General features: G+C 51.4%; 1 protein-coding gene across 7 annotated transcripts in view; it reads right to left on the bottom strand.

Annotated features, from left to right (window-relative positions):
* Window positions 1-26,692, bottom strand: part of ARRB1 (arrestin beta 1) — a 77,657-nt gene that overhangs the window by 8,675 nt on the left and 42,290 nt on the right. For 4 of the 7 annotated variants that reach the window (XM_025266417.3, XM_044929363.2, XM_044929361.2 and 1 more), the window contains exons 2-13: window positions 18,701-18,731; window positions 16,833-16,893; window positions 13,523-13,567; window positions 12,599-12,795; window positions 11,236-11,295; window positions 10,353-10,420; window positions 7,236-7,371; window positions 6,072-6,156; window positions 5,584-5,656; window positions 4,498-4,635; window positions 3,260-3,343; window positions 2,008-2,031 (exon numbers count right to left, since the gene is read on the bottom strand). In XM_025266417.3, coding sequence (XP_025122202.1) covers window positions 2,008-2,031; window positions 3,260-3,343; window positions 4,498-4,635; window positions 5,584-5,656; window positions 6,072-6,156; window positions 7,236-7,371; window positions 10,353-10,420; window positions 11,236-11,295; window positions 12,599-12,795; window positions 13,523-13,567; window positions 16,833-16,893; window positions 18,701-18,731 — 1,002 coding nt within the window. Of the gene's footprint in view, window positions 1-2,007; window positions 2,032-3,259; window positions 3,344-4,497; window positions 4,636-5,583; window positions 5,657-6,071; window positions 6,157-7,235; window positions 7,372-10,352; window positions 10,421-11,235; window positions 11,296-12,598; window positions 12,796-13,522; window positions 13,568-16,832; window positions 16,894-18,700; window positions 18,732-21,624; window positions 21,887-26,692 lie in introns of those variants that run through there. The other 3 variants (XM_044929364.2, XM_044929362.2, XM_025266410.3) reach the window with 2 other exon arrangements.

Here is a 26,692-nt window from a genome sequence, read left to right as displayed (position 1 = left end):
GGATAATGGAAACTTCTCCTTATCTGAGAAGGCTCCTTGAATTTCCATGAGCTGGAAGGTGGCACGGGGCAGTGAGCATGCATCTTGCTTACCGGGTAGCTCCAGAGGGGCCCCAAGATCCTGCGGACCTCCAATGGTCACAGCCCAGCTTCCCCTGCCACTGCCCTTCCCAACTTCCTGATTGAAACTCCTCCCACCCTCACTCTCCTCTCTCTCAACATCTCCAGGGGGCTCCTATGAAAGCGCCCAGGTGGCCCGAGCCCCCTGCAATCTAGATGATGCACTGCTGAGGTCAGTTTAATCAAATTCAAGCTGGATGGGACCCAGGTCTCAGTTGTCTACAGAGCTGTCTACACTGTGCTCAGAGCCTTGAAGCCCTATGGGGGTGGAAGGATGGGAGAGGAGGTGCTACTGGCTAGAGCTTCTGACCAGGCTTCTCTGCCCTTGACCCTGATTGACAGAATAATAACAAGAACAGACACTGACAGGGTGCTGACTCTACACCAAGCAGTACTCTAGAATCACTCTTGTTAATCTTTACAACAACCCTACTATTAAATCCAATGTACAGATTGGGAAACTGAGACCAAGGAGAAAACGTATCTTGTCCAAGGCTCTACAGCTATTAAAAGAAAGTGACAGGCTGAGGATTCTGACTCCCTAATTCACACCCTTAACCCTGTGTGATAACAACTTGGAATTGAGAAGGTGATTCCACCCACCTTCTCTCTCCACTCTGGACAAAAGCAGGCTGGAAAGCTCCTCTACTCTGCAGGGGAGTGTCACCCTACAAGGCCCTGTCAACCTTGAGCACCTCCAGGCACATCACCTTCCTGACTTTGCTGCCAGGCCCGGGTTGAGGGAAGGATGGGGCAGGGGATGAAGTGGTCAGGGGAACCAACTATGCAACCAGGAAGGGATGCTCCCCCCCTGGCCCCTCTATTCACTGACGAGCAGTTTACATCTTTAAGTCTCACTGAGCTCACCTAGAAAACAGCGCTAACTCTACTCACCTTCTAGAACCACTTCCAGGAGGTAATGCAGGTAAAAGGCTTGGTTAAACTGTGAGGCTTGTGCCTGCCAGAATCATGACTTCCCCTCAACAGGGACATGGAGGTTTCATAAAGCTATTGAAACAATGTGGCTTTTTTGTTTGACTTTTGGTTTTGTTTTTTGCCTTTTTTTTTTTTTTTGCTTCCAAAGAGGACAGCTTCTTCAGTTCACTTGGGAAAGTGAGCTATCAGAATGGAAGCTGGTGGAAGACTGAGACCGCCATCCGGAATATGGATGGAAGAATGTGGACCTTAACCTTCCTTCCACCAGGTGACAAGCAATCATGGGCAGGGAGTGTGTCTGGTTCCTCTCTGGGACCTCAGTCTCCCTCATAAGGCTGGGCTCAAGCCTGGGTTCAAGAACTCCTTACTGAATTAGATTGAATCAAGTTGAATTGAATTAATTTCCCTTCTCCTAATGGACTAAGGTTTCTTGGGATGAGCAATATTAGCTTCCTGGGACAGGAGGAAGCAAAACCATTGGGTTTGGGGCACATGAATGTGTGGAAAATGCACGTGGATCCAGCTGGTTCCAAGGAGTCTTGTCTACAGAAGCAGAGCTCCTCAGGACTTCTTAGCAACACTCAGCCAGAAGTTAGTTCTCATTCATGTAGAAGGGTTTGAAAACCACAAAGCCTAAGTTTATCCAAAACATCCTGTAAAACAGACTGACTGGGGGCCAGTCCCCAGATCACTGAAGCCCATGTTGCTGTCTGCAAAGGTCCTTGTCACTTGGGTGGGATGGAAGAGCAGGGCAAGGTTTGAAAGGGGAAACAGCACCTCCCCAGCCCCTCCGGAGAGAGTCCTAGTCCCCGCACATGCCTGAGCCTGGCAATCAAAAACCTGAGTGCTAAGAGTCCTTCCTACCCAGGGCCCGTGGCTCTGGACGGTCAGGACAATGCTCTCTGGGCCCTTCGGGAAGGTGGGTTGATCAGGTTGAAGGGAGGGGCTTTACCTGGATGCAAGATCTCCCAACAGGCTGGGTGGGTCAGAGGAGGCGGAAGAAGTGGTCAGGAGAGAGTTCAGAGAGGAAGAAAACAGAAAGCACGTTCATTCACCACACTTAGGGGTAGTATAGACCCAGGGACACACTCCACCCACCCCAGGTGTAACTGCTCATCAGGGATATACGGAAGTGGTGTGAGCCCTGCCAGAGGGACTGAAACCAGGCCCGGTTCAGCCAAACTCCCTGCGAGGGCAGCCCCAGGGTCCTCATCTGTAAAGGAGACACACAAGTTCAGCCCTGTGCTGCCGGCCCTGGGGAAGCTGGGGCTATCCAATGGCAGAAGGAAGTACTTCAGGATGCCCTGAGGATGCCTCAAGAAGGAGCCTGAGGCACAAGACCCACAGAGTCTTGCAAGAGTCAGAGGACACAGGATTTGAGATCTGCAATTCTGAGATGTCCTGTAATACAAGGCCAGTATTATACACCACCACCGCAGGAGGCATTATTCTAAAAATAAAGGAGACTTGATGTTTAATGCTATTAGCTTTCCAATCTTTTCAAAGAAATTTATGAATTAAAAAAATCCCTCTGACAAATTAGAAATCCTAATTCTAGATTTATAACAACCTGTTGGCTCAGTATATGGGGAAAAGTGTGAATTCTTTCTGGGCTTCCACCTGACTCTGCTCTGGATCAGGGAATATGTTTGGTTTACTGTCGTTACCCCAGCACCCAGCCCGTGACCTGAGATTAGAGAAGGAGATTTCGGGAAATGTGTGAGGAACTGTTTTGGCCTCTGTTTCCCCATCTGTAAAATGGGACAGTCAGAGCACCCTCAAGCCAGCTCTGGGATTCTGAGCTCCTTGAGCCACTTCCCCAGCAGATCAGCCTGTGCATAAGTGGGGGTATGGTGGGTGCTGTGCCCTGATATGTGATGAGGGGCACAGCGCCCCCTTGGAAACCCCATGGCACAGACTCTTAGGAAGTTCCCGCCACCTCCCGTGTGCCCAGACCAGGGACAGGGAAGAGGAGGAGGAGGTAAAAGAAAAGGAAGAAGAAAAGGGGGAGGGGAGAAAGAGGGGAGGAAAAGAGAGGGGCTGAAAGCCTCTGAAGCAGGAGAGGGAAAAGGGTGGAGGAGAAGGAAGAGGAACAAGACAAGATCCAGCAAGTAGGCAGAATGGGGTAGTGGGTGTGGCCATCAGGGACTTAACCGCCCACCCTCTGGGGTCTGGGCTGGGCTGGGCTGGGCTGGAGCACTCACCCGCCACGAGACACCACCAGCTTCACTTTCACTTTGTAGGAAACAATGATGCCCAGGATCTCCCGGTTGGCTCCTTCCCTTAACCTGCAAGGTGACATAGGGAAGCCGGTTCATGGGTCTTGTGAGACACGGCAGGTGGGCTGCGCCAGGGCAGCACCGTAGGTCCCTCTCCTGACCACTCAGCCACCAGGTGCAGGCGGAGCCCGGTGTGTGAGAAAGGTGAGGTCTGCCCTTGGGGAGCAAGAACTCAGAGCACTGGGCCCCAAGTCTGGCTGTGCTGCCCTGGGAAGCAGCTCCTTCCCTCCCAGAGCCCAAGTCCCAGCAAGGAGGTAAGGGGTGGGCTCTTCCTGCTGGGTGGCTTCCCTTTCTCTTGCTGCTGGCAGAGAGGAGGGGGCAGTGGGCAGGGGAAGGGAGGTGCTGCAGAGGTGGGTCAGGCCCCAGGAAGGGCCAGACCTCAGCAGGTAGGGCAAGAGGGGTCCTCATATCCCCCGGTTTCCATTAAAGCAGGGTAGCCTCAGAGAGGCAGTGGTGACCTTGGGGTAAGATCCCTGGGATCCCTTCCTTCCAAGACACCTCCACATGTGGTTGAGCCCAGCTCACCACCCTCATCTCTCTGGACTCCCAGACCCCATCCTCATTCATCCTCTCCTCCCAGGATCCTTCCAGAAGCCCCTTCCACCCTTCCTTCCTTCTTGCCATCCTTCCTTCCAGCCTTGCTCTGCCTCAGGGATGCACTCTATCCAGCTGAAGACACAACCAGGTCAGGAGCTGCTGCCTCCTGCACAAAGCCTCTCCATGTCACCCTCCCCTGGGCAAGGCACCGACTAAGGGAGCCTGGTGGAGTGGTCCATCGTGTTCTCTGGGCACCCCTGGAGAGGGGTGGGATCAGGTGACAGCTGCCCTGGCAGTTCAAGCTCATGAGGACGGGCCCTCGACAATGGTCGGGGAGAGGGTAGCCTGAGCCTGTGCTGGCCCTGCTGGGACCAAGGTGGGTGTGGATCCATCTGGGGGAGGATGATAAAGAATCTGCCTCCAATGCAGACGACCCAGCTTCGATCCCTGGGTGGGGAAGATCCCCTGGAGGAGGGCACGACAACCCATTCCAGTGTTCTTGCCTGGAGAATCCCACAGACAGAGGAGCCTGGCAGGCTGCAGTCCATGGGGTCACAAAGAGTCAGACACGACTGAGCGACTAACACACAGTGGGGAGCCTGAGACCAGGGAGGGTGGGTCCTCACAGGGTGCTGGAGGCCAGGTTCGTGTCCTCGTGTTTGAGCTTCCCGTCCAGGGCGAGGCCCCGCTTCTCTCGATTGTTGGCCAGGAAGGGGGTCAGCGTGTAGACCTTGCAGAACGTAGAGCTGGGTGCCACTGTGTCACTGGAAAGAAGGGAGACTAGTGTGGAGATGCCCCCAGAGCCAACCCCAGCCTCACCCCCAGCCCATCCAGGACACAGAGCCCTACTCTAGCCTCCCTCCCCTGTGAAGGGCCCACCTTTAGGCCCAGCTCTGGCAGGGAGACCACTGCCACCCAAAAGGGGACGTCTCTGCTCCACATGCAAACAACAGTGACTCTGGGGTGACCCAACAACTTCATTCGTGGTTTCTAGGCAGCTGCAAGTTTTTAAAAATTCATTGTACTGTTTGCCCTGTGCTGTATGAGTAGGATAATTTTTTTTAGTGGAGAGAGTGTGGCCTGTTTTTCCCCTAACGTATTACTGTGAAAAAATTTCAAACATATAGGAAAACTGAAAGAATTGTGCAATGATCATTCACCTCCTAAGTTCTACAATGAAGACCTTACTTGCTGTATCTCATCTCTATCCATCGTGTGTAAGGTGTTTGGATTGTTCAGTTTTTACCTACTTTTGCTCTACCCCCCCAGCCCCTTTTCAACAATAAGAGAGCTGGGGTGCAGCAAGCCTTGGAGCCCCAGCTCTGCCACTGGCCAGCCCTGTGAGGTTGAGCAAGTCACATCTCTCTGCCCCCACTTCCTTCTCTGCACACTGCGGGCAGCAGCAACCCCGATGCAGAAGGCTCCAGGCAATCTAGGTTTCCATAGCCCCGCTCCTCGCAGATTCACAAGCTCTAGTGAATTCTAGTTTTGGTGGGTCTTTTCCCTGACTGGAGCATGTATTTCTTTGTAGCTAAACCAAGTGGCTGGGTGGTTTTTCAAAAAGCTATTCGGGGCCATCTACGCTGAGCAGCACGTCTAAGGCCAGACCCTCTGCCAGGTGGAGCAGAGCTACTGGACCTATAACTGGACCCAGGGCTTCTCTTTTCCCCAGCTGATTCCACCCATCCAAGGCTGGGCTTGTGCTCACTTACTCAGCCTCTTCCATGGCCACAGGGCACTTGTACTGGGCTGTGTTGAACAGACAGATGTCTGCATACTGGCGCACTGCAGATAAAAAGGGAAACGCGGTGGGTGAGTCCAGGGCTCCCAGGCTCTCTGAGTTGGGATGTTCAGCCCCAGGTAACAGCCAGAGGCCACCAGGAGTTTCTGCAGGAGATGGACCCCATCCTCCACCCAAAGGGCAGCCTGAACAGGCCCACTTCCTTCCATAACCAAAAATCTCCCTCTCAAGGACAGTTCTGTCAAGGGAACTTAGAAGAAGGGCTTCAACAGTAAACTCATTACCTGGCCAGTAAGCAGCCTCAAAAGCCTTACCCTTCAGCTTAGAGCAGGCCTTAGTCTTCCCTTCAGGCTAGTAGTTATTTACAGGGCTGTTAGCAAAGGGAGAGCCTTCGGCTGCCCCCAACCCCTGGGAGGAGTCCCCTTGCCCATCCCCTGGACTGGCCCTCCGCCTGGGTACCCGAGATCTTGATCTTCTTCACTGTCTTGTTGGTGTTGTTGGTGACATGGACGTTGACGCTGATGGGTTCTCCATGGTAGTAGATCTGGGGGTGGAAGAAGTAGCCGGGGAGGGGGGGAAGATTCCAAAGCTTTAGATGAAGGGGAGGGAGATGAGGCCCCACACACATCTCCTGGGGTTCCCCAGGCCTTGGCCACTCTGACGTTGGCCCCAAGCTCATCAGTCACTTCCCACTGATGCTAAGCCACCAGGCATGTTAGACTTAAGTTCCTCTGTGGACCTTGAAAGATAATTGAATTAGAAGGTAATAATCCTAGGCTCTGGGCTTCCCTGGTGGCTCAGATGGTAAAGAATCCATCTGCAATGCAGGAGACCTGGGTTGGGAAGATCCCCTGGAGGAGGGCATGGAAACCCACTCCAGTATTCTTGCCTGGAGGATCCCCATGGACGGAGGAGCCTGGTGGGCTACAGTCCACGGCGTTGCAAAGAGCTGGACATGACTGAGTGACTAAGCACAGTACAATCCTGGGCTCCAGTCCTGGGTCGGTCACCAAAAGTAATGATAACAGTAATATTAGCAATAATAAAGATGAGAGCGGTAAGGCCTTGGACAGGTTATCTAAGCCTAGGTTTCCCCCGCTGTCCATTGGAGGGGCTGGAGTAAGTGATATATCAAGTCCCTGCCAGCTCTGGCTGCCTGGAATTTAGACCTGGGAGGATCTGGAAGAAGCAGGAGAGAGGTGGGGAGGGGCTGACCCACTCCGTGAGGGAACTGGCTCTGAAACCTCACTGAAGAGCCTCGATTTATATCTTGGCCCAAGCACTTGCCTTCACTGTGCCCCTGAGAGGGAGAGGGGGTGTTCACACTTCAAAGGGGGATGGGAATGCAGGGAGACGGCCAGGACCCAGGACTCTTCAGAAGGCACACTGACTTCTGAAGTCAACTGCATCCTTTAGGCTCATGCCCACCCCGTCACCCCTTCAGTCCCTCTCAGAGGCTTCTCCAAATCTCCCAAGGGGGTCTCAGCTTCCCTGAGCCCTGTGGTCCTTGGGCTGGAGCCAGAAGCTCCTACCCAAGGAACCCCAGAGGCTGTGAGAGAGCTAAGATCTAAGGCTCCAGCCCTGGGAGGGCAGCCCTACCCATGCCAAGCCCCAACCTCCTACCTCCTTGTCCAGGGAGGCCTCCAGATGCAAGGGCTTGTCCGACATGAGGAACTGCCTGGTGGTCTCGGCCGTGGGCTGGGGGCCAGGCCTCTCTGGGGCATACTGAACCTTCCGGATGACCAGGCGCACAGAATTCCTAGTGGACATGGGCAGAGCAAATGATGACCAGAGTCCCTTGCCTCCATCCCCTTCCCTTGTGACCCTCACATCCTTCTCTTGCTCAAGAGACTGCCATGGTTCCCATCTCCTTGGACTCCAGTCCAAACTGCAAAGGTTGGCATAGGGCCCTGTTACCATCTGGTCCCACTCCAACCTCCTCCATCCTGGGAGTCCCCAGCCTCCTCTAGGTCCTCACTGTCATGCTTGATGGTCCCTTTAGTCCTATTTCTGAAGCTTTGCGTACCCTAGGTCCCAACCTATAACACTCTCTTCCAGCTTCTGCCCTCATTTGCTTCCTTCTGCAAGGCTCAGCCAAACACCTGTTCTTTCAGGAAACTTCCTAGATCCACCCACTCTGATCTTTTCCTGGTCTGAATGCCCACCCATCAGAGGCCAAGCCACCCCACGACAGTACTGTATGTGGATCTGTGTTTTGGTAGCCAGCAGGATGCTTCCCTGGTGGCTCAGTTGGTAAAGAATCCACCTGCAATGCAGGAGACCTGGGTTTGATTCCTGGGTCAGGAAGATCCCCTGGAGAAGGATCTTGCCTGGAAGATTCCATGTATTCTTGCCTGGAAGATTTCAGTATTCTTGCCTGGAAAATTCCATGGACAGAGGAGCCTGGCAGGCTGCAGTCTATGGGGTCACAAAGACTCAGACATGACTTAGCAACTAAACCACCACAACCAGGATGCTGAGAAAGAGACCATGTTCCACTTTCTGCATCCCTTATGTCGTTAATGGTATGAGCCCTTTAAGGCAGGGGTTCCCAGCCTCCGGTATCTAATGCCTGATGATCAAAGGAGGAGCTTATGTAATAGTAATGGGAAAATAGTGCAAATAAATGCAACACACTTGAATCATCCCCAAACTACCCCCCAGCCACTCACCGACCTTGGGCCACGGAAAAACTGTCTTCCTGTTCAGAAACCTGTTTGGCCAGAAACCAGTTCCTGGCTCCGAAAAGGGTGGGGACTTCTGCTTTAAGGACAGAAGTTTTTGTCTAAATTGTTCACTGCTGTATTCTCAGTATCTAAGACAGTGCTGGCTGCGATATAACAAATACCTGCTGCTGCTGCTGCTGCTGCTTCAGTCGTGTCTGACTCTGTGCGACCCCATGGAGGGCAGCCTACCAGGCTCCTCCATCCACGGGATTTTCCGGGCAACAGTACTGGAGTGGGGTGCCATTGCCTTCTCCCAAATACCTACTAAATAGCTATTAAATAAAAATATACACAGGGGACAAGGGCCCCAGGAAGATATGAGGGCGTGGAGAGGCGATGGAATTCAGTGACGGGGGGGCAGATTCCGTTAGCGGGAGAGAGGCCAGTACAGAGAATAAAGACTCAGAGAGGATGGACACTCAGAGATGAGGTGGGGCTCAATGAACATGATGGGCGCAGGGAGGAAACAGGGCCAGCAAGGTTTGGTGAGGGGATGGGGACTCAGTCAGGTGGAGTCCCAGCATTCCCACTTCTCAAATAAGCCACCTCCATTTCCTACAGCTGGATAACCAAGGTTGAAGTCCTTGCTCTTGGACTTCCCTGGCAGTCCAGTGGTTAAGACTTTGCCTTCCAATGCAGGAGGTGTGTAGGTTTGATGCCTAGCCGGGGAGCTAAGATCCTACACGTCTCACGGCCAAAAAACCAAAACATAAAACACAGGCAATATTGTAACAATTCAATAAAGTCTTTAGAGATGATCTACATAAAAAAGAAATCATTTTTTTAAAAGCCCTAATTCTCCCCATATGAATTATATGACCTTGAGTAAATTAACCTCTATGCTTCAGTCTCCTCATCTGTAAAATGGCGATGATAGCAGGACTGACTTCTTAGGGTTGTTGTGAGGATTAAATTAGTTTGTACATGTCCATCACTTTGAACTGTGTCTGGTACCTAATAAGCTGGTAAGTGTGAGTTGCTCTATCATTATTAGTAAATTCTGGTGTGGACTTAAAATGTCAAAATGGTAATAGGTTGAGAGTGCTGGCTCTCAATGTTGCCTCCCCTTCCTTGCTCTAGGTAGGCTACTTACCACAACCTACATCGCCCTTCCTTTCTCCTGGTCGCAAATCTTAAGAAGAAACGGGGAACGGAGAAGCAAGGGACAAAGGTCCCATCTCCCTACATGCTGTAAGTTGCCCAACTGGAGTTGGAGATGTGCAATGCATCATATGACCACCAGGTGGCAAACTCAGCCCACTCCCTAAGAGGATGCTGCGTCCTCTGGAAGCCTGCAGCAGGACGCAGAGTTGGGGACCCTGGCCAGCCTTGCCAGGAAGCAAAGCAAAACCCGACCCCAGGAGGGGCAGGTATGAGAGCAGGGTTGGGCAGCTCACCCCATAAATCAGGGCCAGCTATTTCTGGCTGCTGGCCTGGGCTGTCTATGCCCAGGGCTGTGTCTCTCCAGGAAAATGCTTCCCCTCTCTGAGACATGGCAGACCTCCTCTGCCTTGGGTGGGTTCACTTTCTCCACTTCCCTTCCCTGTTCAGAAGCCTCTATTGACACCCCCTACCCCACCCCCACAACCTCCTGCTGATGACCTCCCAGGAGAACTGGGAAATGGGGGTCCAAGCTGGCCGGGAAACATCTTGCTCACTGTTTAAAACAATCTAAATTTCAGATTTTTTTCCAAAACAAAATGAAAGGACATGCAGTCTGGAGAGGAAGAGATTAGAGGCAGGGCGATAAGGGAAGTGGGTACAGTGATGCAAAGGAAAAAGTGCTGAGGCCTGAGTCAGGGTAATGGAGCCACCTCCCCCAGGAAGCCCTCCCCACCTGCCAGCCTTCCCCAGTGCCCTTGGAGTTTCCAAGGCTGGAATGCAAGGCCCCTCCTCTCCCACTTCCAGGCATTGTTACTTCTGTCTTCCTCCGACTGAATCGTGCCTGTCTGTCTCCCTCCCTCTGCCAGAAGGCAGCCCGCACCCAGGCGGGTAGAAGCTGCACCCTCCTCACCGCTTGTGGATCTTCTCCTCCAGGTTCTCCGCACAGAAGGCTTTCACTTCGTAGTCCACACCGCAGGCCTGCAGGGAAGGGTCGCTGACCTCAATGGAGAGGGCCGGCTCCGTTGAGCACGGCCTACCCACCCTCTCATTTAACAGGGCTGCTGGATGCGAATATCAGTTCCCCAGGCCTGACCCCCTCGTCTGACTAGGAGCCCTGCACTCAGCCTGTGCGGAGCTGCCTCCCTCATCTGACCCTCCCACAGAGCTGCTCCGTGACCAGCTCCGCTCCAGAGTCCTGGCTGTCTGGGGGGCACGGTCCCCAACAAGGCAGTTGCCCAGAAATAACAACAAGCCTTTCAGCAGTCCTATTTAGGACCACCCACCCTCCCACCCCCACCCCAACCACACAGACCCTGCACTGGGCACTCCTTCAACATCTCGCCCTACCCTCTGGACCAAATGGTGAGGTACATCCCATCACATCCATTTCACAGATGAGGAAACAGGCTCCAAGCTCCGAGGCCTGGAACACTCGTGGGGTCACCTACGTCTGAGCCTCAGTTTCCCCACCTGTGAGACAGTGATGACTCCCCTCCACACAGGGTTTGTGAGGCCAGACGGTTTGCCAGAGAACATTCTGCAGCCAACACCAAGGCCAGCGAGAGTGACTTGGGAGAGGCCCTGGGCACATAACTGAGTGTAGGGTGTGAGGGTGATGCCATATGTGCCGCCCTGTCTGAAAAGACTGCTTATCTGAGGTGGGATCAGCCTAGCTTACACACGAGGAGGCTTCTACAGGGAGAATTCCAGCACCCTCCAGACAGAGAGAGAGCCGGGGACCTGAGGACACAGTGTCCTGAACCCAGAGGGATGCTCCCTGAGGGGTGACCCACCTTCCCTGTATCTTCAGGTCCCGGCTGCAAAGTCACAGAGCATGGGAGGTTCGGAGGGATCTGTTAAGAGGACAGAGAGACCTGTCATATTCACCACTGACCTCTCCAGGTCTCCCATCCCCACACACATTCATCAGACCAGTGCCCCTAAGGACTGACCACGTCCCTTCCATCAGACTAGGCAATTCACAGGACAGACCATGTTTACGCCATCAGAACATGCTAAGCTATGCCTCATGTTACACTAGAGGCCCCTGCAATAAAGCCAAGGGTTTCAGGGCATCATAGCCCCACAGAACAAGAGCTGAAAAGGTCTTTCTATGATGTGCACTGCAGTAGGTAGAATAATGGCCCCTGAAGATGTTCACATTCTAATCTCCAAAACCTGCGGTAATGTTACCTACAAGGGCAAAAGGGTCTTACAGTGTAATTCGGTGAAGCATCCTGAGATGGGGAGATCACCCTGGATTAGCCAGGTCGACCCACCATAATCACAGCATCTTTAACAGTGAAAGCAGGGAGCAGAAAAGTCAGCATCACAGTGATGGGATTCGAGAAAGAATGGACGGGCCATTGTTGGCTTTGAAGATGGAAAAGGGCTGGGCCAGGGGCCAAAGAATGTGAGCAGTTTCTAGCAGCAGGAAAAGGCAAGGAAGCAGTTTCTCTCCCAGAGCTCCAGAGAGAATGCAGCCCTGCTGACACTTGATTTTAGCCCATGAGAGCTGTTCTTGACTTCCGACCTTCAGAACTGTAAAATAACACATTTGTATTCTAATTGGCAGGTTTAATTATTACTAGGTTTGCAATGGTTCGTTACAGCAGCCATAATACGTCTATAACAGAGAGGATGGCTCCTTATCCTCTCTCCTTCTCTGACTCTCACAGTCAGGGGATTTCACTGAATCACAGAATCAGAGTCTGAGAAACTGAAAATCCAGAATCCTGGAATGGAAAGGCAGCTGAGCAGGGAAATCCAGTACTTGCCATTCTTGTTTGGGAGTTGGGTTGAAGCAGGGTTAGTGGGCAGCCAGTATGAAGGAGGAGACAGCCTTGCGGTGACCCAGGGGCCAGAAAGGACTCCTTCTTTCTCTGCAGCACCCCCCTCGACCCCTCCTTCTCCCACCGATGACCTGGACTTGGGAGGGTCCGGGTGGTAGTGCAGGGGTAAGGGTGACACCTCTGGCAGCGGCCAGAGAAGAGACACTTACCAGGCAGCCCAAGTGCCAGTGCCCTGGCCCCAGTGTATGCTGGGCAAACTGCGTGGCCTGGAGCTGCTGCCCCAGCTGCCCCCGTATGCCTGCCCAGAGGGCTTGCTAGAAGTGATGCTTCTGGAATGGGGCCCCGGGGGCTGGCAGTCCCTGACCTCAAAGGTGAAAGGGTAGGCGTGCTCGCCCAGCTTCTTGATGAGGCGCTCCTGCAGCCGCGTCAGGGGCTTCTTGTCCTCAGGGGCCGGCGGGAAAGACTGCACGTTGGCCACAAACAGGTCCTTGCGAAAGGTCAGGCCCAGGACATCCAGGTCCTCCCGGCCGTAGCGGAAGGCGCAGGTCAGCGTCACATAGACTGTGGGAGCAAGGGGGTGCTGAGGAGGGGCCAGGAAGGGTAGCAAACATGCCCCCCACACAGAGTGCCAGCTGCAGCCCGGGAACCGGCTCCCCTGCCAGTCTCTCGGAGGCACACGTCTGTCCCAGAGCTCCTGCGGGGAGGGCGGTGCTGCCCTTGGGACAAGGGTGTCAGGTGCTTGGCCCGGGAGGAGGCGAGGGCTGACTGCTGGATGGGTTCGTTCCTTCTCCACCCGCACTGCAGTCCAGGGCGTGTGCAGAGGGCCCGACAGGGTCGATGGGGGCCGGGAAGCACGTTGGGAAGATTAGAGGGTGGGGAGACCAGTGCTAGGTGGTGTCTGGAAGGTCCAGTGTCTTGTTCCACCCAACCCCCACCTCCCGTCTTCTTGCTGACCTTAGACAATCCCTTGACTGCGTCAGGAATAAGTCTTCTCTTCTGTACAATAAGACCCTAATTCCTGCTCCGTTTGCATCCCCCAGCCTTACAACAGTCACGATGGGTTGATGTAAAGGGCTCAGACATGAAAAGGGTCTCCCAAAGTGGGTACAGGCGGGGCTGCCCCAGGGGGCTGGAGTACCTGCTCTGATGCTGACTGGAGCTGTCATGGGAAGAACCAGTGGGGAGGGGCAGGGATGGGCTTGTTGCCTCTCTTATTGCCAGTGTTCTGCCAGGGAGTCAGAAAGGCCCCAGCCTGGAGGTCAGGCTGGGGGCAGGGGCCACAGCTCACCTCTCCTCTCCTTGAGATACTCTGGATCCACAAGAACCACTCCATCTGGAGGAAGGACAGGGAATGAGCAGACATGACCTCAAACTTCTGAGCCCCCAAAAGTGAAGTGAAGTCGCTCAGTCATGTCTGACTCTTTGTGACCCCATGAACTGTAGCCCTCCAGGCTCCTCCATCCATGGGATTCTCCAGGCAAGAATACTGGAGTGCGTTGCCATTTCCTTCTCCAGGCTATCTTCTCGAACCAGGGACTGAACCCAGGTCTCCCGCACTATAGGCAGATGCTTTGCCGTCTGAGCCACCAGGGAAGTCTGAGCCCCAAACACCATGTTAAATTCAAACCCAACCATTTGTCCGTTCACAAGCATCATGAGGGCTTCCCTGGGGGCACAGTGGCGAAGAATCCGCCTGCCAATGCAGGAGCACGGGTTAGATCCCTAATCCGGGAGATCCCAAATGCTGCAGAGCTACTAAGCCTGTGTGCCACAGCTGCTGAGCCTGTGCTCTAGAGCCTGGGAGCCGCAACTACTGAGCCCTCACACTGCACATATTAAAGCCCAAGCGCCCCAGAGCCCGTGCTCTGCAACAAGAAAACCACCACAATGAGAAGTCCGAGCATCGCAACTGGAGAGTGGCCCAAGCTCCCTGCAGCTAGAGAAAAGGCCAAACAGCAACGAAGACCCAGCACAGCCAAAAATAAATAAAATTATTATAAACAAAACAAAAGCATCATGAGAGAAACGCGAAGGCCAGCAGCCAGTGAATGACCCAGGCTGGCCTGACAAACCCAGCTCACGACTATAGGCAGGTTATTTAACTTCTCTTTCTTCATCTGTTAGTCAGAATAATAAGATGGGTTCAAAACCCCAATATCAGGTATACTGTGGAATTCAGAACTTTTGAATTATAGAAAGGCCATGTGGTCCCTCTTCCATATCTTCTCTAATGCCTTCTGCCAGTTCTGGGGCAGCATCCCTTGCCGAGCCCATTAAAACCTCTGCAGGGAAACTATTTTCACTAAGAGGTTAACTAAGGCATCAGTCACCTCCCATCAGTTCAGGCCAGGCTGCCACTAAATGAATTCTGTGTCAAACTCATGAACAATTTGGTGCTCTCAGGGCTTCTGGATTCGGGATTTGCAAACCTGTAGTACCCACCTCATAGGGCTCCTGTGAGGACTAAATGAATTAATACATTTAAAGTATTACCTGGTGCCTGGCACATGTGACCATGGAGAATGTCCCAAGGCCTGACCTTGGGAGTACAGAGTCCAGTTGAAGACAAAGGATGCTCTCTCTGCTCAGTGATGTAAGGGAGAAGTTTTTCTCACTGCGGGTCATTTGATCAACTTGATATGATGCCCCAGGACTCGCTGGGATCTACAGGGTCTAGCACAGGGCCTGGCATGAAGTAGGTGCTCTGTGAACACTGGCTGAATGGTTCTCAGGGTGCCTGTGTGTGCTAGGGGAGCCAGATCCCTCCTGCCCTTCTCCCCAGACCCCGTGATGCCCAGCCCCCGTCACCTTGTTGCTATTCTTAAAGGCTAATGGGTGTGAACAGCCCTGGCCTCAGACAGCCCATAGGAAACTCTGCCTTGGCCACAGGTGAGCAGGCCACAGGTGAACACGGGGATGTTTGCTCCCTGCCTCCAAGTTCACGGGGGAGATGGAAATGGCAGAGAGGCTGGTGAGCTTCAGAGAACACCCGACAGGCTGGGAGGAAAAGTAGGGCTGTCTGGCTCCAGGCCAAGAAGGGAAGGGCTCAGAGTAGAGCTGGACTCTGCAGCCCACAGCCTGCATAGTCACCCCAGGGACCCGCCAGGCCTCCCGCCCCAAGGTCACAAAGACCTTCCTCCCAGCGAGCTGACACCTGGCTCTCTGCTCCATCTGCTCCCACCTGGGCTCTCAAACCACACGTCTGTCCTGCCCTCTTGGCCCCAGGACAGCTCCCAGGCCACATTCTCTGTGAATGTTTCCCCCAAGCAACACATCCCACTTTCTTCATCTGGACTTAGCCTCCTGCAGTTTCCAGGGCCCAACCTCCCAACCTGTCACCTTCTTTGGTCTCACCAGGGTTTGTTCATGTCCCTCTTCAATCATTTAACCTCTCTGGGTATCACTGTCCACATCTGTAAATTAGGGCTAATCCCAGGCCTCCCTCCCTCAAACAAATTGTAGGAAGAGACAACGAGATTGAGGTTCTTTAAAGAGAGCTACAGTTCTTAGAATCCTAACCAGAGGTGATTTTGCCCCGCAAAGGGATATTTGGCAATGTCTAAAAACATTTCTGATTGCCATACCGGGATGGGGGGACTCCCAGTGTCTAATGGGTAGAGGCCAGGAATGCTGCCAAGCATCCTTCAACACGTGGGATGACCCTGCCAGCAAATGATCCAATCCAAAACCTCAAGAGTGCTGAGGTTGAGAGAAGCCCTGAAGTGGAAAAAGTCCTTGGAAGGTGCCTTCAGCCACAGCCCAGCCTCCTGGTAAGAACCCTATGTCAGTGAAGACAGCCTCCATTTCACAAGCCCCTAGGCTTTCTTTCAGAGAAGGCAATGGCACCGCACTCCAGTACTCTTGCCTGGAAAATCCCATGGACGGAGGAGCCTGGTGGGCTGAAGTCCATGGGGTCGCTAAGAGTCGGACACGACTGAGCGAGTTCAGTTTCACTTTTCATTTTCATGTGTTGGAGAAGGAAATGGCAACCCACTCCAGTGTTCTTGCCTGGAGAATCCCAGGGACGGGGGAGCCTGGTGAGATGCCGTCTATGGGGTTGCACAGAGTTGGACACGGCTGAAGCGACTTAGCAGCAGCAGCAGCAGGCTTTCTTTCCACCTCCCCACCCTTTGCCACCAGAAGGGAGCAGAACAAAGCATCTGTGGAGCCGGACTGCCCAGGTTTGAATCCAGGCTCCGCAGTCTACTAGCTCTGTGACCTGGAGGAAGTCACTTAACCTCTCCGTGCTTGGGATGGTAGTAACAGTAGGTCCCCCAGTGCTGGGCACAGTTAAGCCTCATGCTAAGTGGCAGCTGCAGTCATCAACATCCTCATTGTCCTTATCATCAGGATTCTTGCCCCACTTCTTACCTCTGTCCTTCCCACAGCGTTCTCTCACAAGCCCCGCAGCTGGAAGAGGAAAGCAGCTGCTTGGTTAGCCTTTGCTGACTAGAGCCAAAAGCCACACACATCCTATTCTTGGCACCAGGCCCCTCTGGAGACCTGCAGGCTATTCCTGGGCCACTTCAACCTGCCCTTCTCTGGGAGGGGTCAGGCCAGCCCTGCCTCCCCCGCCTCCCCGGCCTCCAGGGACTCACCCACGGGCTCCACGAGGTCGATGTGGTCCACAAAGTCCCGCTTTCCCAGATAGACGGTGAGCTGGGAAAGAGAGGCACAGAAGGCGTTAGCAGCAGTGGGCCCCCGCCCCGGAGGAGACCCTGGAAGCTGCCAAAACTCCCTGGACCCAACCCTAACCCTCATCATCGAAATCCTAACTGGGCGTGGACCTGATCTCCAGTCCTAATACTAGGAATAACAAGGCCTTGTATAAATTTTAAAGCACCTGTTTATCCCAAACCCTGCAAAGAAGTTCTTGTTCCCATTTTGCAGATGAGGACACTGAGGCCTGCAGGGACCTTCACACCAAGCACCACTGACGGTGGAGTGGCAGCAGCAAAGGTGCTTGCTGAGTGGGAGGGCTGGGCGCATCTCTGAGAGGAGGGGGGACCCCGAGCAGGGCCAGTGGCACTAAGAGGTGACGGGGCTCTGAACACTGAGCTCTGAGCCCTTCATAGTACCCCGCCTCTGTGCAGTCTGCAGGGATCCACTCAAACAAGGACTTGTTCCGCAAGGCTGTGAGCCTGTGCCCTGCTGGTTGCCAACCTTCAGGGCAGAACCCCAGAGCTAGAATCCAGAGTGTCATTCCAGATGTTCTCTACTCCTCCACAATCCCTAAATGCTGACGACTGACCCTCCATCAGATTTCTCTGTCTTCACAGCCACACTTGACAGGATTATGCACCAGCTCCTTGATTATCTACTGCCTGGAGCCTCCCACACCTGGGACCTTTCTCCCCACCTTAGCCAGACTGGTCATCCTAAAATACAAATCTAACCATAGAAGTCTGGTCTGAAAACACTCTAATGGTTCCTCAGTGTCCAGAAGCAAGATGACAAACGAATTTAATTCCAAATGTCAACTCTGATTGATTGGTAGGGGCTGCCTGGGGCCCTGGGTTGAGAAGAACCCAAGATGGAATATCACCTCAACAGGAAAGGGTGGCCAGTGATTAGTGATGTCTGCTGTGGGCGCAGAAGGGGGATGTGGGCACACACAATGATGTCATCTGCCAGCCCAGGCCAGGAGTCCAAGCTTCTAAGCCCAACTCCAAGACTCCAGGACCCAGCTCTGCCACACCCCCACCTCAGCTCCTGCTCCCTCTGCTCCCCGCTTGGCACCCAGATGCCCTGTGATTTATGTTCATGCCTCGAATGCTCTTTTCCTCCCTACCTTGCCTGGGAGTGCATCTCTCCTCAGGGAAACCATCCCTGACCGCCCAGGCTGCGTCTGCAGCCCCCATGCACTCCTCTATAACACAGTTGCACTTAATATTGATCAGTTTTTCTATGTCTGTCTTCCCCATCTGGCTGTGAGGGGCACAAGCTGTGCCTTATTTTTATCTCAGTACACCCTACTCCAGCCCCCACAGGCTCAGCCTAGACCTGACATGGAATGATGTCAGCCATACCCATTTGCTGACCTGCGAGGGAAGTAGGATCTGGCCTGGGGCTGTGTTAAGAAAGAGAGTGAGGTGGGAGCTGGGAGCTGCCCCGGAAAACAGGGCTCAGTAGAGGCTCCAGGGGCTGCTCATGCCAGAGGACTCAGCTCCCCTGAGGCCCTTGGCACTGGCTCTAATTACTGCACTCACAAGGCAAGGCAGCCTCTCTGGGATAGGCTGTGTCTCCCCATACCAGGGCAGGGGCGCCCTAAAGTCCAGGGGAGTTATACCGGCCCCCTCAGACAGTTTGCTGAGAGGCTCTCTGTTACTGTAGTCGAGAGAGGACAGGGCTGTGTCTCCCCCTCAGACAGGATGTGCCAGTCTTTCACGGCAGTAAAGATGCCCAAGAGAGGAGGAGGAGAGTTTGGGGACAGAGAGGAGCAGGGGTGGGGCTACCACAGACTCACCTTTCCATTGGGGCTCGCCTTCTTGAACACCCTGGGGAGAGAAAGAGTGGGAAGGTCAGGTTAGCATATTCCGCCCTGGGGGAAGGTGCCTACAGGGCATCTCTCAACAGGACCAGAACAAGGGGCCTGGAGTGAATTGCAGGCTCCATACAAGCGCTGAGAGCCGGAACAGTGCCCAGCACCATCGGATCTCCCCATCTCCACCACTCTGAGACACCGTGCTTGTCTTCATAGCTCCCCTGGGCGCCCTCGACAGCCCCCTTGGTCTATTCCTCACCCAGTAGGGGGAGGGAGTCTTCCAAGACACCTAGTCTTCCCAGCTCACCTAGAGGCACAGCCTTGCATGTCTGCCCGCCTCCTTTACCTCTCAGCACCACCTCTCCCACTCCCCTCCCGTCCCCTCCAGCCACAAGCCTGTTTGCCTTTCCTCCAACACACCAAGGCACTCCTTGCCTCAGCAGTCAGTCCCTTTTCCCTGGGACGCTCTCCCCCCATAGATCCGCCTGCACCCGCTGGCCCAGCCCCGAACCTTAAGTGATGAAGCTTCACCCTGCGCCTGCCTAGCAGTCCCAGTGCTCTCACTGTACTTGCCCTTCTCCCCAGCACTCACTGCTCCCTAACCCACTGTACAGCTGACTCTGGGGTTACATGGACCCCTGTCTATTAGCTCCACGAGGGCAGGGATCTTTGTCTCTTGCCCTCTGTTGCGTCCCAAGCCCCTAGAATGGCACACCTGGTAGGTATTCAATACACCTGTGTTCATGAATGGCAGGAAGCCAGCAGCCAGTAAATGTTAGTTGAGAATATGAATGAATGAATTAGGGAAGGAATCAACTGAAGCATGAGGCCAGGAAGGGAGGGGATGTGCCTGGGATGGCACAGCAGAGTGCAGGACTCGGAGTTAGGCAGAGGTGGTCCCCTGCAGCTCCTCCTGGTCTCTCCCTGAGCCTGGTCCGGGGGTCCTTCACCTGTCCCCCATCATCCAGCCCCAGAACGGCTCTGAGGAATGTTGAGCGGGGAGAGAATAAAGGTAGAGACAGAGACCCAGAGACAGAAGGTATTAGAGGAGGGTAGGGAGGGAAGGAGGGAGAGGAAAGGGATGCTGGCCCTGGAGGTGTGACAGTAAAAGATGGAATGAGAGATCATAAAACAAACCAACAAGAGAGGGAGAGATAGTCACAGAGAGACAGAGCAGACACAGAGCCGCAGAACAGCCACTAAGAGGGGCAGGAGGTCTAGCAGGCCTCCAGGCCAAGGCGGGGTGAGGCCCACAGTGCAACAGCAACAGCAAGTCCTCCCAGAAGGAGAGTGAGGTTGTGGCTCTGTGCTCCCTCCATAGCACGCCCCCACCCCCTCATCACTCCCACCCCTTACTTCTGGGGCCCAAGGGACCACTGATGGGTCTGAGCTTGGCTTGCAAATAGAAGCCTAGCATATCCCTCCCCCACCTACCCTAGGAGTTCTGGGTTTTCTCCTCCTCATAAATATTTATCATTGTTTGGAGTGTGAAGATGCCACAGTCAGCTGAGGCATAATAATTACTAAAGTGAGAAAAAAAAATACAGATGACACGATTTGAACCAACAGCTCCCAAATTAAGGCTGGCCCTGCAGAGGAGACCAGGGAAGTGACATGCCACCAAATCCCCGCTGCTTCTAGAAGCCTCAGTCCATCCCTTGGGAGCCCTGGGTCAGAGGGAAAGGAGAGGCCACAAACGCCTGAGGCCACAAAGAACTGAGTCAGGAGAAGCCATCCCAGTGACCCCTGAGAGGGACTAGGGGCACCCTGGTCACAAGAGACTGGGGGGCAGGGAGCAGCTAGGAGGAGTGATAGGGAAAGAGGGAAGGAAGGTGGGTAAGAAGAAAGTAAGAATTAACATTTAAAAGAAGGAACTAGTATTAGTTGAGTGCCCAATTAATACTTCTCATTACAGCACTGTGAAATGAGCAATATAATTCTCATTTTATGGATAATAAACTTAGGGTTCAGAGAGATGTAGGAATTTTCCCAGAAGCACACAGCAAGCAAGGGCTAATAAGTCAGGATTCAGACCCAGTTCTGCCTGTCTGCCTTCTGACAGTATACAAGGAGATAGGTAATTTTATGTTCAACCCTGCTGCTTTCCTAAAGCCGATGTTTTTATCAGCATCAAGAATAACAGAAAAGAAGGGAATTGACAGGAGGAGGGGGAAGTAATGAAAGAGTGAGTAAGGGGCGAGGAGGAGAGTGAAGGTGACCTGGGGCAGGAAGCCCGGCCGGCCCAGCACTGGGGGACGTCCTACTGCTAACTCAGTCCCAGGCCACATCCTCTGGGAGCTGGATGCTGATGGTTTCCTCAGACAACAAAAGCAGCAGCTGCCCGTGCCCTCTAGGCTTGAATACCCTTGTCATGGTCATGTCTCTGAGTATTTTCCCCAGAACACTGCTGTGGATCCTTCCACAATCCCATTTCAGAGATGAGAAAACCGAGGCTCAAAGAGGTGAATGATGGCTGCTTGTCTCCAAAGCCTGTGTCCTTTCCACTCTGTCCCACAGCCAAACCGTCCCTGAAACAACTCCACTGGCTTCCTGACCCCCAACACTGTCAGAAAAAAAGGCCCATGTAGGGGTGCTTCCAGTTCACCAGGACCCCCACCTGTGCAGCACCTCACAGATGGCTTCTGTCTGTCCACTTTGAAGAGCAAACACAAACATGCAAGACTGAAGTCAAAGGCAAACTTGCAGACTGTGGGATGCCTGGGTTTGGTTCATCCCCAAGTCCCATCTGTGCTCCGCAAGCCTGATCCTCAGAGCCAAAGCAGGGTCTCATACAAGAAATGCCAGCGGCGTTCTAGATGAGTAAGACTCCCTGGAGACAAGGAATAGAAACCCACCAAGCAGAGCTCAAGAAAAGGAGACAGTAAAGAAGGAAGCAAAAATCTCACGGGAAGGATATGCAGGCAGGACGCACGGGGGCTGGAGCCAGGAACAGGGAAGCCATCAACCTCTCAGGCGGCGGCTCTCTCTCTCCACCTTTCCCCCTGGAGACGCATGTTCTCCTGCCTGCGCTGCTCTCCTTGCGGCTGCTCCATTGTCTCTGTGGACCAACTCTCTCTGCTTACTCAGGGCTTTTCTGCCCCTCCATTATTTTGGCTTCCATGTGGCTCTCACTCTGACCCTGTTTCTACTTTGCCTCTGCTCTGCTTCCCACTGTTAACTGGCTGAATGGCCCAATTCCAAATTCCCAGGAGAGGAATTTGATTGGTCAGTTTTGGTCACGTGTCCCACGCCTGGGCCAATCAGCTAGGTGAAGGGTGTGTCATGTGGCTCATCAGGCATGGTCAGAGCAATGTGTTTCAAACCAGGGGTCACAATCCATTAGTTGACAATGAAATCAACTTATAGAATTGCCACTAGCACTTCTGCTGTTGTTGTTGTTGAATGGAATAGAAGATATAAGTATAAGGTGCAGATGGCAAGTAGTAGATATTATTGTATTTACCAATATTCTATCCCCTCTAAGGCTGGGCATATGTGTGGATCAAATTTCTCCAGTCTCGTGAAGTTAGATATGCCCATACAGCTTGCTCTGGCCAACGAAATAGGAACAGAAATGCCATATGTCACTTCCAGGCAGAAGTATTTAAGGGCTGGTGCATGATGACCCCACGCTGTTTATATTCATTTTCTATGGAAGCTACAATAAATGATCACAAACTTAGTGGCTTACAACAGCATAAACTTAGTATCTTACAGTTTTAAGTTCAGAAGTTCACTAGGTTAAAATCATGGGGCTTCCCAGGTAGCTCAGGGGTTAAAAAAAAAAAAAATCTGCCTGCAAATGCAGGAAATGCAGGAGATGGTGATTTGATTCCTGGGTGGGGAAGATCCCCTGGAGGAGGAAATGGCAACCCATTCCAGTATTCCTCCATGACTGAGCAACTGAGCATGCACGCACAGGTTAAAATCAAGGTGTTGGCAGGGCTGCGTTCCTTTCCAGAAGCTCTAGGAATTGATGTGTTTTCTTGCCCTTTCCACCCACATTCCATGTCTCAAGGCCTCTTCCTCCATCTTCAAAGCCAGCAACACCAGGTTAGGTTCTTATCACATTGTATCACTCTGACCTCCTCTTCTGCCTCCCTCTTCCACTTTTAGAGACTCACTGCATGAATACATGCAGCTCTCTACTTTAAGATCCACTGATTTTAGGAAACTCAATTCCATCTGCACCTGTAATTCCCCTTTTGCCACATAATATGACATATTCAAAGTTTCCAAGGATTATGGTGTAAACATTGTTGGTGGGGGCCGGTGGGGGGTGGGGGGGGGCGGTTCTTCTGCCTATCATGTCCTCTTTCCTCTGTCATTGAAACCAGCAATGATCTGGATGGGAAAGCCTTCAGAGACTAAATTCCAGGGTTCTCCTGCTAAATGACAGACAGGTAGCATGAGAGAAACCTCTTGAGCCACTAAGATTTGGGGGTTATTTGTAACTACAGCAGACCAGCTTCTCCTGACTAATTTTTTAAAAATTTAAGTATCATTTAGTAAAATTTCTATTTCAGGTGAACTGAGTTACAATGTAAAATGAATATCATGGTGCAAATTTTTAAATGTTTAAAACCCACTGTTGCAGAGCATGCCTAAAACAAACATGCTCTATCAGTGTCTGTGCAGCCTGTTAGATGCTATTTTCTGATTCTGCTGCTTTCCTGTGAAATACCAGCCCTCCCAAATATTCATGTGTGCCTGTAGGGAGAAGCCTGCATCATAAGGTACCCAGAACAAAGTACCTTCCTGGATAGATTACCCAACATTCAAGAGTTTGTCATTTTGTACAGTATAGCCAAACAGTGGAATATTGCATAGCACTTAAATTATGCTTGCATCTTTCATAACACAGGGAAATGCTTATGATAGAATACTAAGCAGAAATCAGGACTCAAAACAGTATGTTTGGCATGAGCTCAAATTTACACTCAATAAATATCCAAAAGAAAGAAGGAGAAGACTGGAGGTTGTTAAGATGGCAACACTCCTCAAACTTATCTATGAATTCAATGCAATACCTATAAAAATTCCAGCTCAATTTTTTTGCATTAATTGACAGGCTGATCCTAAAATGTATATGGAAATATAATACTGAAGACAAATCTTTTTTAAAATATAATTTTTATTGTAATTATTTGCTTGAGTGTCTCTGTCTCACTTTGCCCTCTTTTTCGTCTGTTTTGTTTTGGCGATACCTTGAGGTGTTGTGGATCTTAGTTCCCTGACCAAGGATCCAATCCGTGTCCCTGCAGTGGAAGAGCAGAATCCTAACTACTGAACCACCAGGGAAGTCCCAAGACAATCTTGGAAAAAAACAAGACAAAACAAAGTTGGAAGACTCAGACTTCCAAATTCAAAATTTACTACAAAGATACAGTAACCAAGACTGTGTGATCTTGGCATAAAGACAGACATAGAAATCAATGGAACAAAATTGAGAGTCCAGAATTAAGCCCATATATTTACAGTCAATTGATTTTTAACAGGGGAACAAAGAGAAGACAAAGGAGATAAAATAGTCTTTTCAATAAATGATTCTTGGACAACTGGATATCCATATGCAAAAAAATAAACCCCCCAACCTCACACCAGTTCCGTCCCTGATTGGGGAACTAAGGTCTCACATGATGCAAGGCCCAGCAAAAGAAACAAAGAGAGAAAAAGGAAAAACTATAAAACTCTTAGAAGAAAACATATGTATAAATCTACATGACCTTGGATAAGGCAATGGTTTCTTAGACATGACATCGAAAGCACAGGCAACTAAAAAAAAAGTAGATAAATTGAACTTTATCAAAATTAAAAATTTTGGAGTTTCAAAGCTCACTGTCAAGAAAGTAAAAAAACAATCCACAGAATGGAGCAAATATTTTCCAGTCATGTATCTAGTAAGAGTCTAGTATCCAGGATATATAAAGATATATATATATATATATATATATATATATATAAAGATCCTATTATGATTCAACAACAAACAGGCAAATAACTTGATCAAAATCAAGCAATGAATTTGAATAGTCATTTCTTCAAAGAAGGTATACAAGTGGCCAGTAAGCACATAAAAAGATGATTAGTCACTGGGGAAATGCAAATTGAATCCATAACAAGGGTATTCCCTGGTGGTCCAGTGGTTAGGATTCTGTGTTTCCACTGTCAGGGACCCCAGTTCGATCCCTGGTCAGGGAACTCAGATCCCACAAGCGATGAAGCGTGGCCAAACAAACAAAAAAGCCACAATGAGATATTTCACACCCAGTAGGAGACCTATAATAAAAAAAAGGACAATAAACCTGTGTTATCAAGGATGTGGAGAAACAGGAGCCCTCACACATTGCTGGTGGTTAGCAAAGTGGTGCAGTCACTGTGGCAGACAGTCTGGCAGTTCCTCTCAACAACACTGAGCTAACATGACCCAGCAATTCCATTCCTAGGTAGAGACCCAGGAGAACTGAAAATGATGTCCACACACACAAAAATGTTCATAGTGGCATTATGCATAACCGTCATATGCCACCAACTGATGAATGTGTTTTTTATCTGTGGCATATATATTCAATGGAATATTATTCAACCATAAAAAGGGATGGAGCAGTGATTCATGCTACAACATGGATGAACCTTGAAAGGATCAACATTGTATTTTAAGTGAAAGAAGCCAGACACAAAAAGCCATACATTGTTTGATCCCATTTATTTGAAATGTCCAGAATGGGCAACTACACAGAGACAGAAAGCAGTTTGGTGGTTGCCAGAGGCTGGTGGGAGGCGGGATGGGAAGTGATTGCCAATGGGTAGGAGTTTCTTTTTGGGGTGCTGAAAACTCTGGAATTAGTGGTGATGGTTATACAACCTTGTGAAAATACTAAAAACCACTAAAACTGCAAATACTATGGTATGTAAGTTATATCTCAGTTTTAAAAACAAACCCAATAAATGGATATAAGGAAAGGAAATGTGCCCAAATGTTAACAGGGGTTAAAGGATATTCCATCCGTCCACCCACTCACTCCTTTATATCCCTTATTTTTCCATGTTGTACAATGAGCACCAATTACTTCATAAAGATACAAGGCTTCCCTAACAAGATACGTCTCAAGTCTTAATGAAAAAATATTGTAAGTGAAGTAGAGAAAATATGGATCCTATCATTCTGAATGGATGTTAGAATCTCTGATATTGCAACTTTACAATCCCGAGTCCATGTCTCTGTGATTCCTCGGACCCTTCCCCAGACCCGCTGTGTCGGCTGTTACAACTGCGCACCATGCCTTCTCCTCAGTGTTCTCCTTCTCCAGGAAGCCTTCTCTGACTTCCCCTAAGTCGGGATTAGATGTACCCTGACTCCCACACCTGGTGCGTCCCCATCACAGCATCTACACACTGTAAAAGTCTGTTTACTCGCCCTGCGCTTCCCTTACAAAACTTATACGAGAGTGGAGGCCTTACTTAAGACACTGGATCCCTGGGGACACAGCATGATGCCTGGGCCACAGGAGGTGCTCAGTAAATAAATACAGGTGGAATGTTCTTGAATGAATGCCCTAAGAGAGAATTAGTCAAGAATGAGGATGAATGAAGTTTCAAAAGGTGGTGGTAAGGATCCTTTGCCCTGGGTGAGTGGACTCCACAGATTTCTCCTATCTGTGCTTCTCTTTGGCTGTCAGGATCAATAGGCACTGGGTTTAGAAAACACTTCATAGGGGCAGGGTCTCAGCCAGCATCAGGGTGAGCCAGGAAGATAACTGATACACCCAAATGGGCCTCTGCTCAGCTCTGACCAATGACTCTTCCATTTATCATTCACTTATCCAGTAAACATTCACACACTCCTACCACTGCCAGGCTCTGCAGGCACTAAGATGAATAATTCATGGTCACTGCTGACAAAAAACTGTGGTATAGCCAAGTGAGACAAACCCATCAACCACAACGGCCACCGTGCATTAAGCTTTCACTGTA

This window comes from Bubalus bubalis, chromosome 16 (genome assembly GCF_019923935.1).
Source record: "Bubalus bubalis isolate 160015118507 breed Murrah chromosome 16, NDDB_SH_1, whole genome shotgun sequence".
NCBI lineage: Eukaryota > Metazoa > Chordata > Mammalia > Artiodactyla > Bovidae > Bubalus > Bubalus bubalis.
The sequence above is the reverse complement of the archived record's forward strand: the minus strand, read 5'-3'. Positions and strand labels throughout refer to the sequence as shown.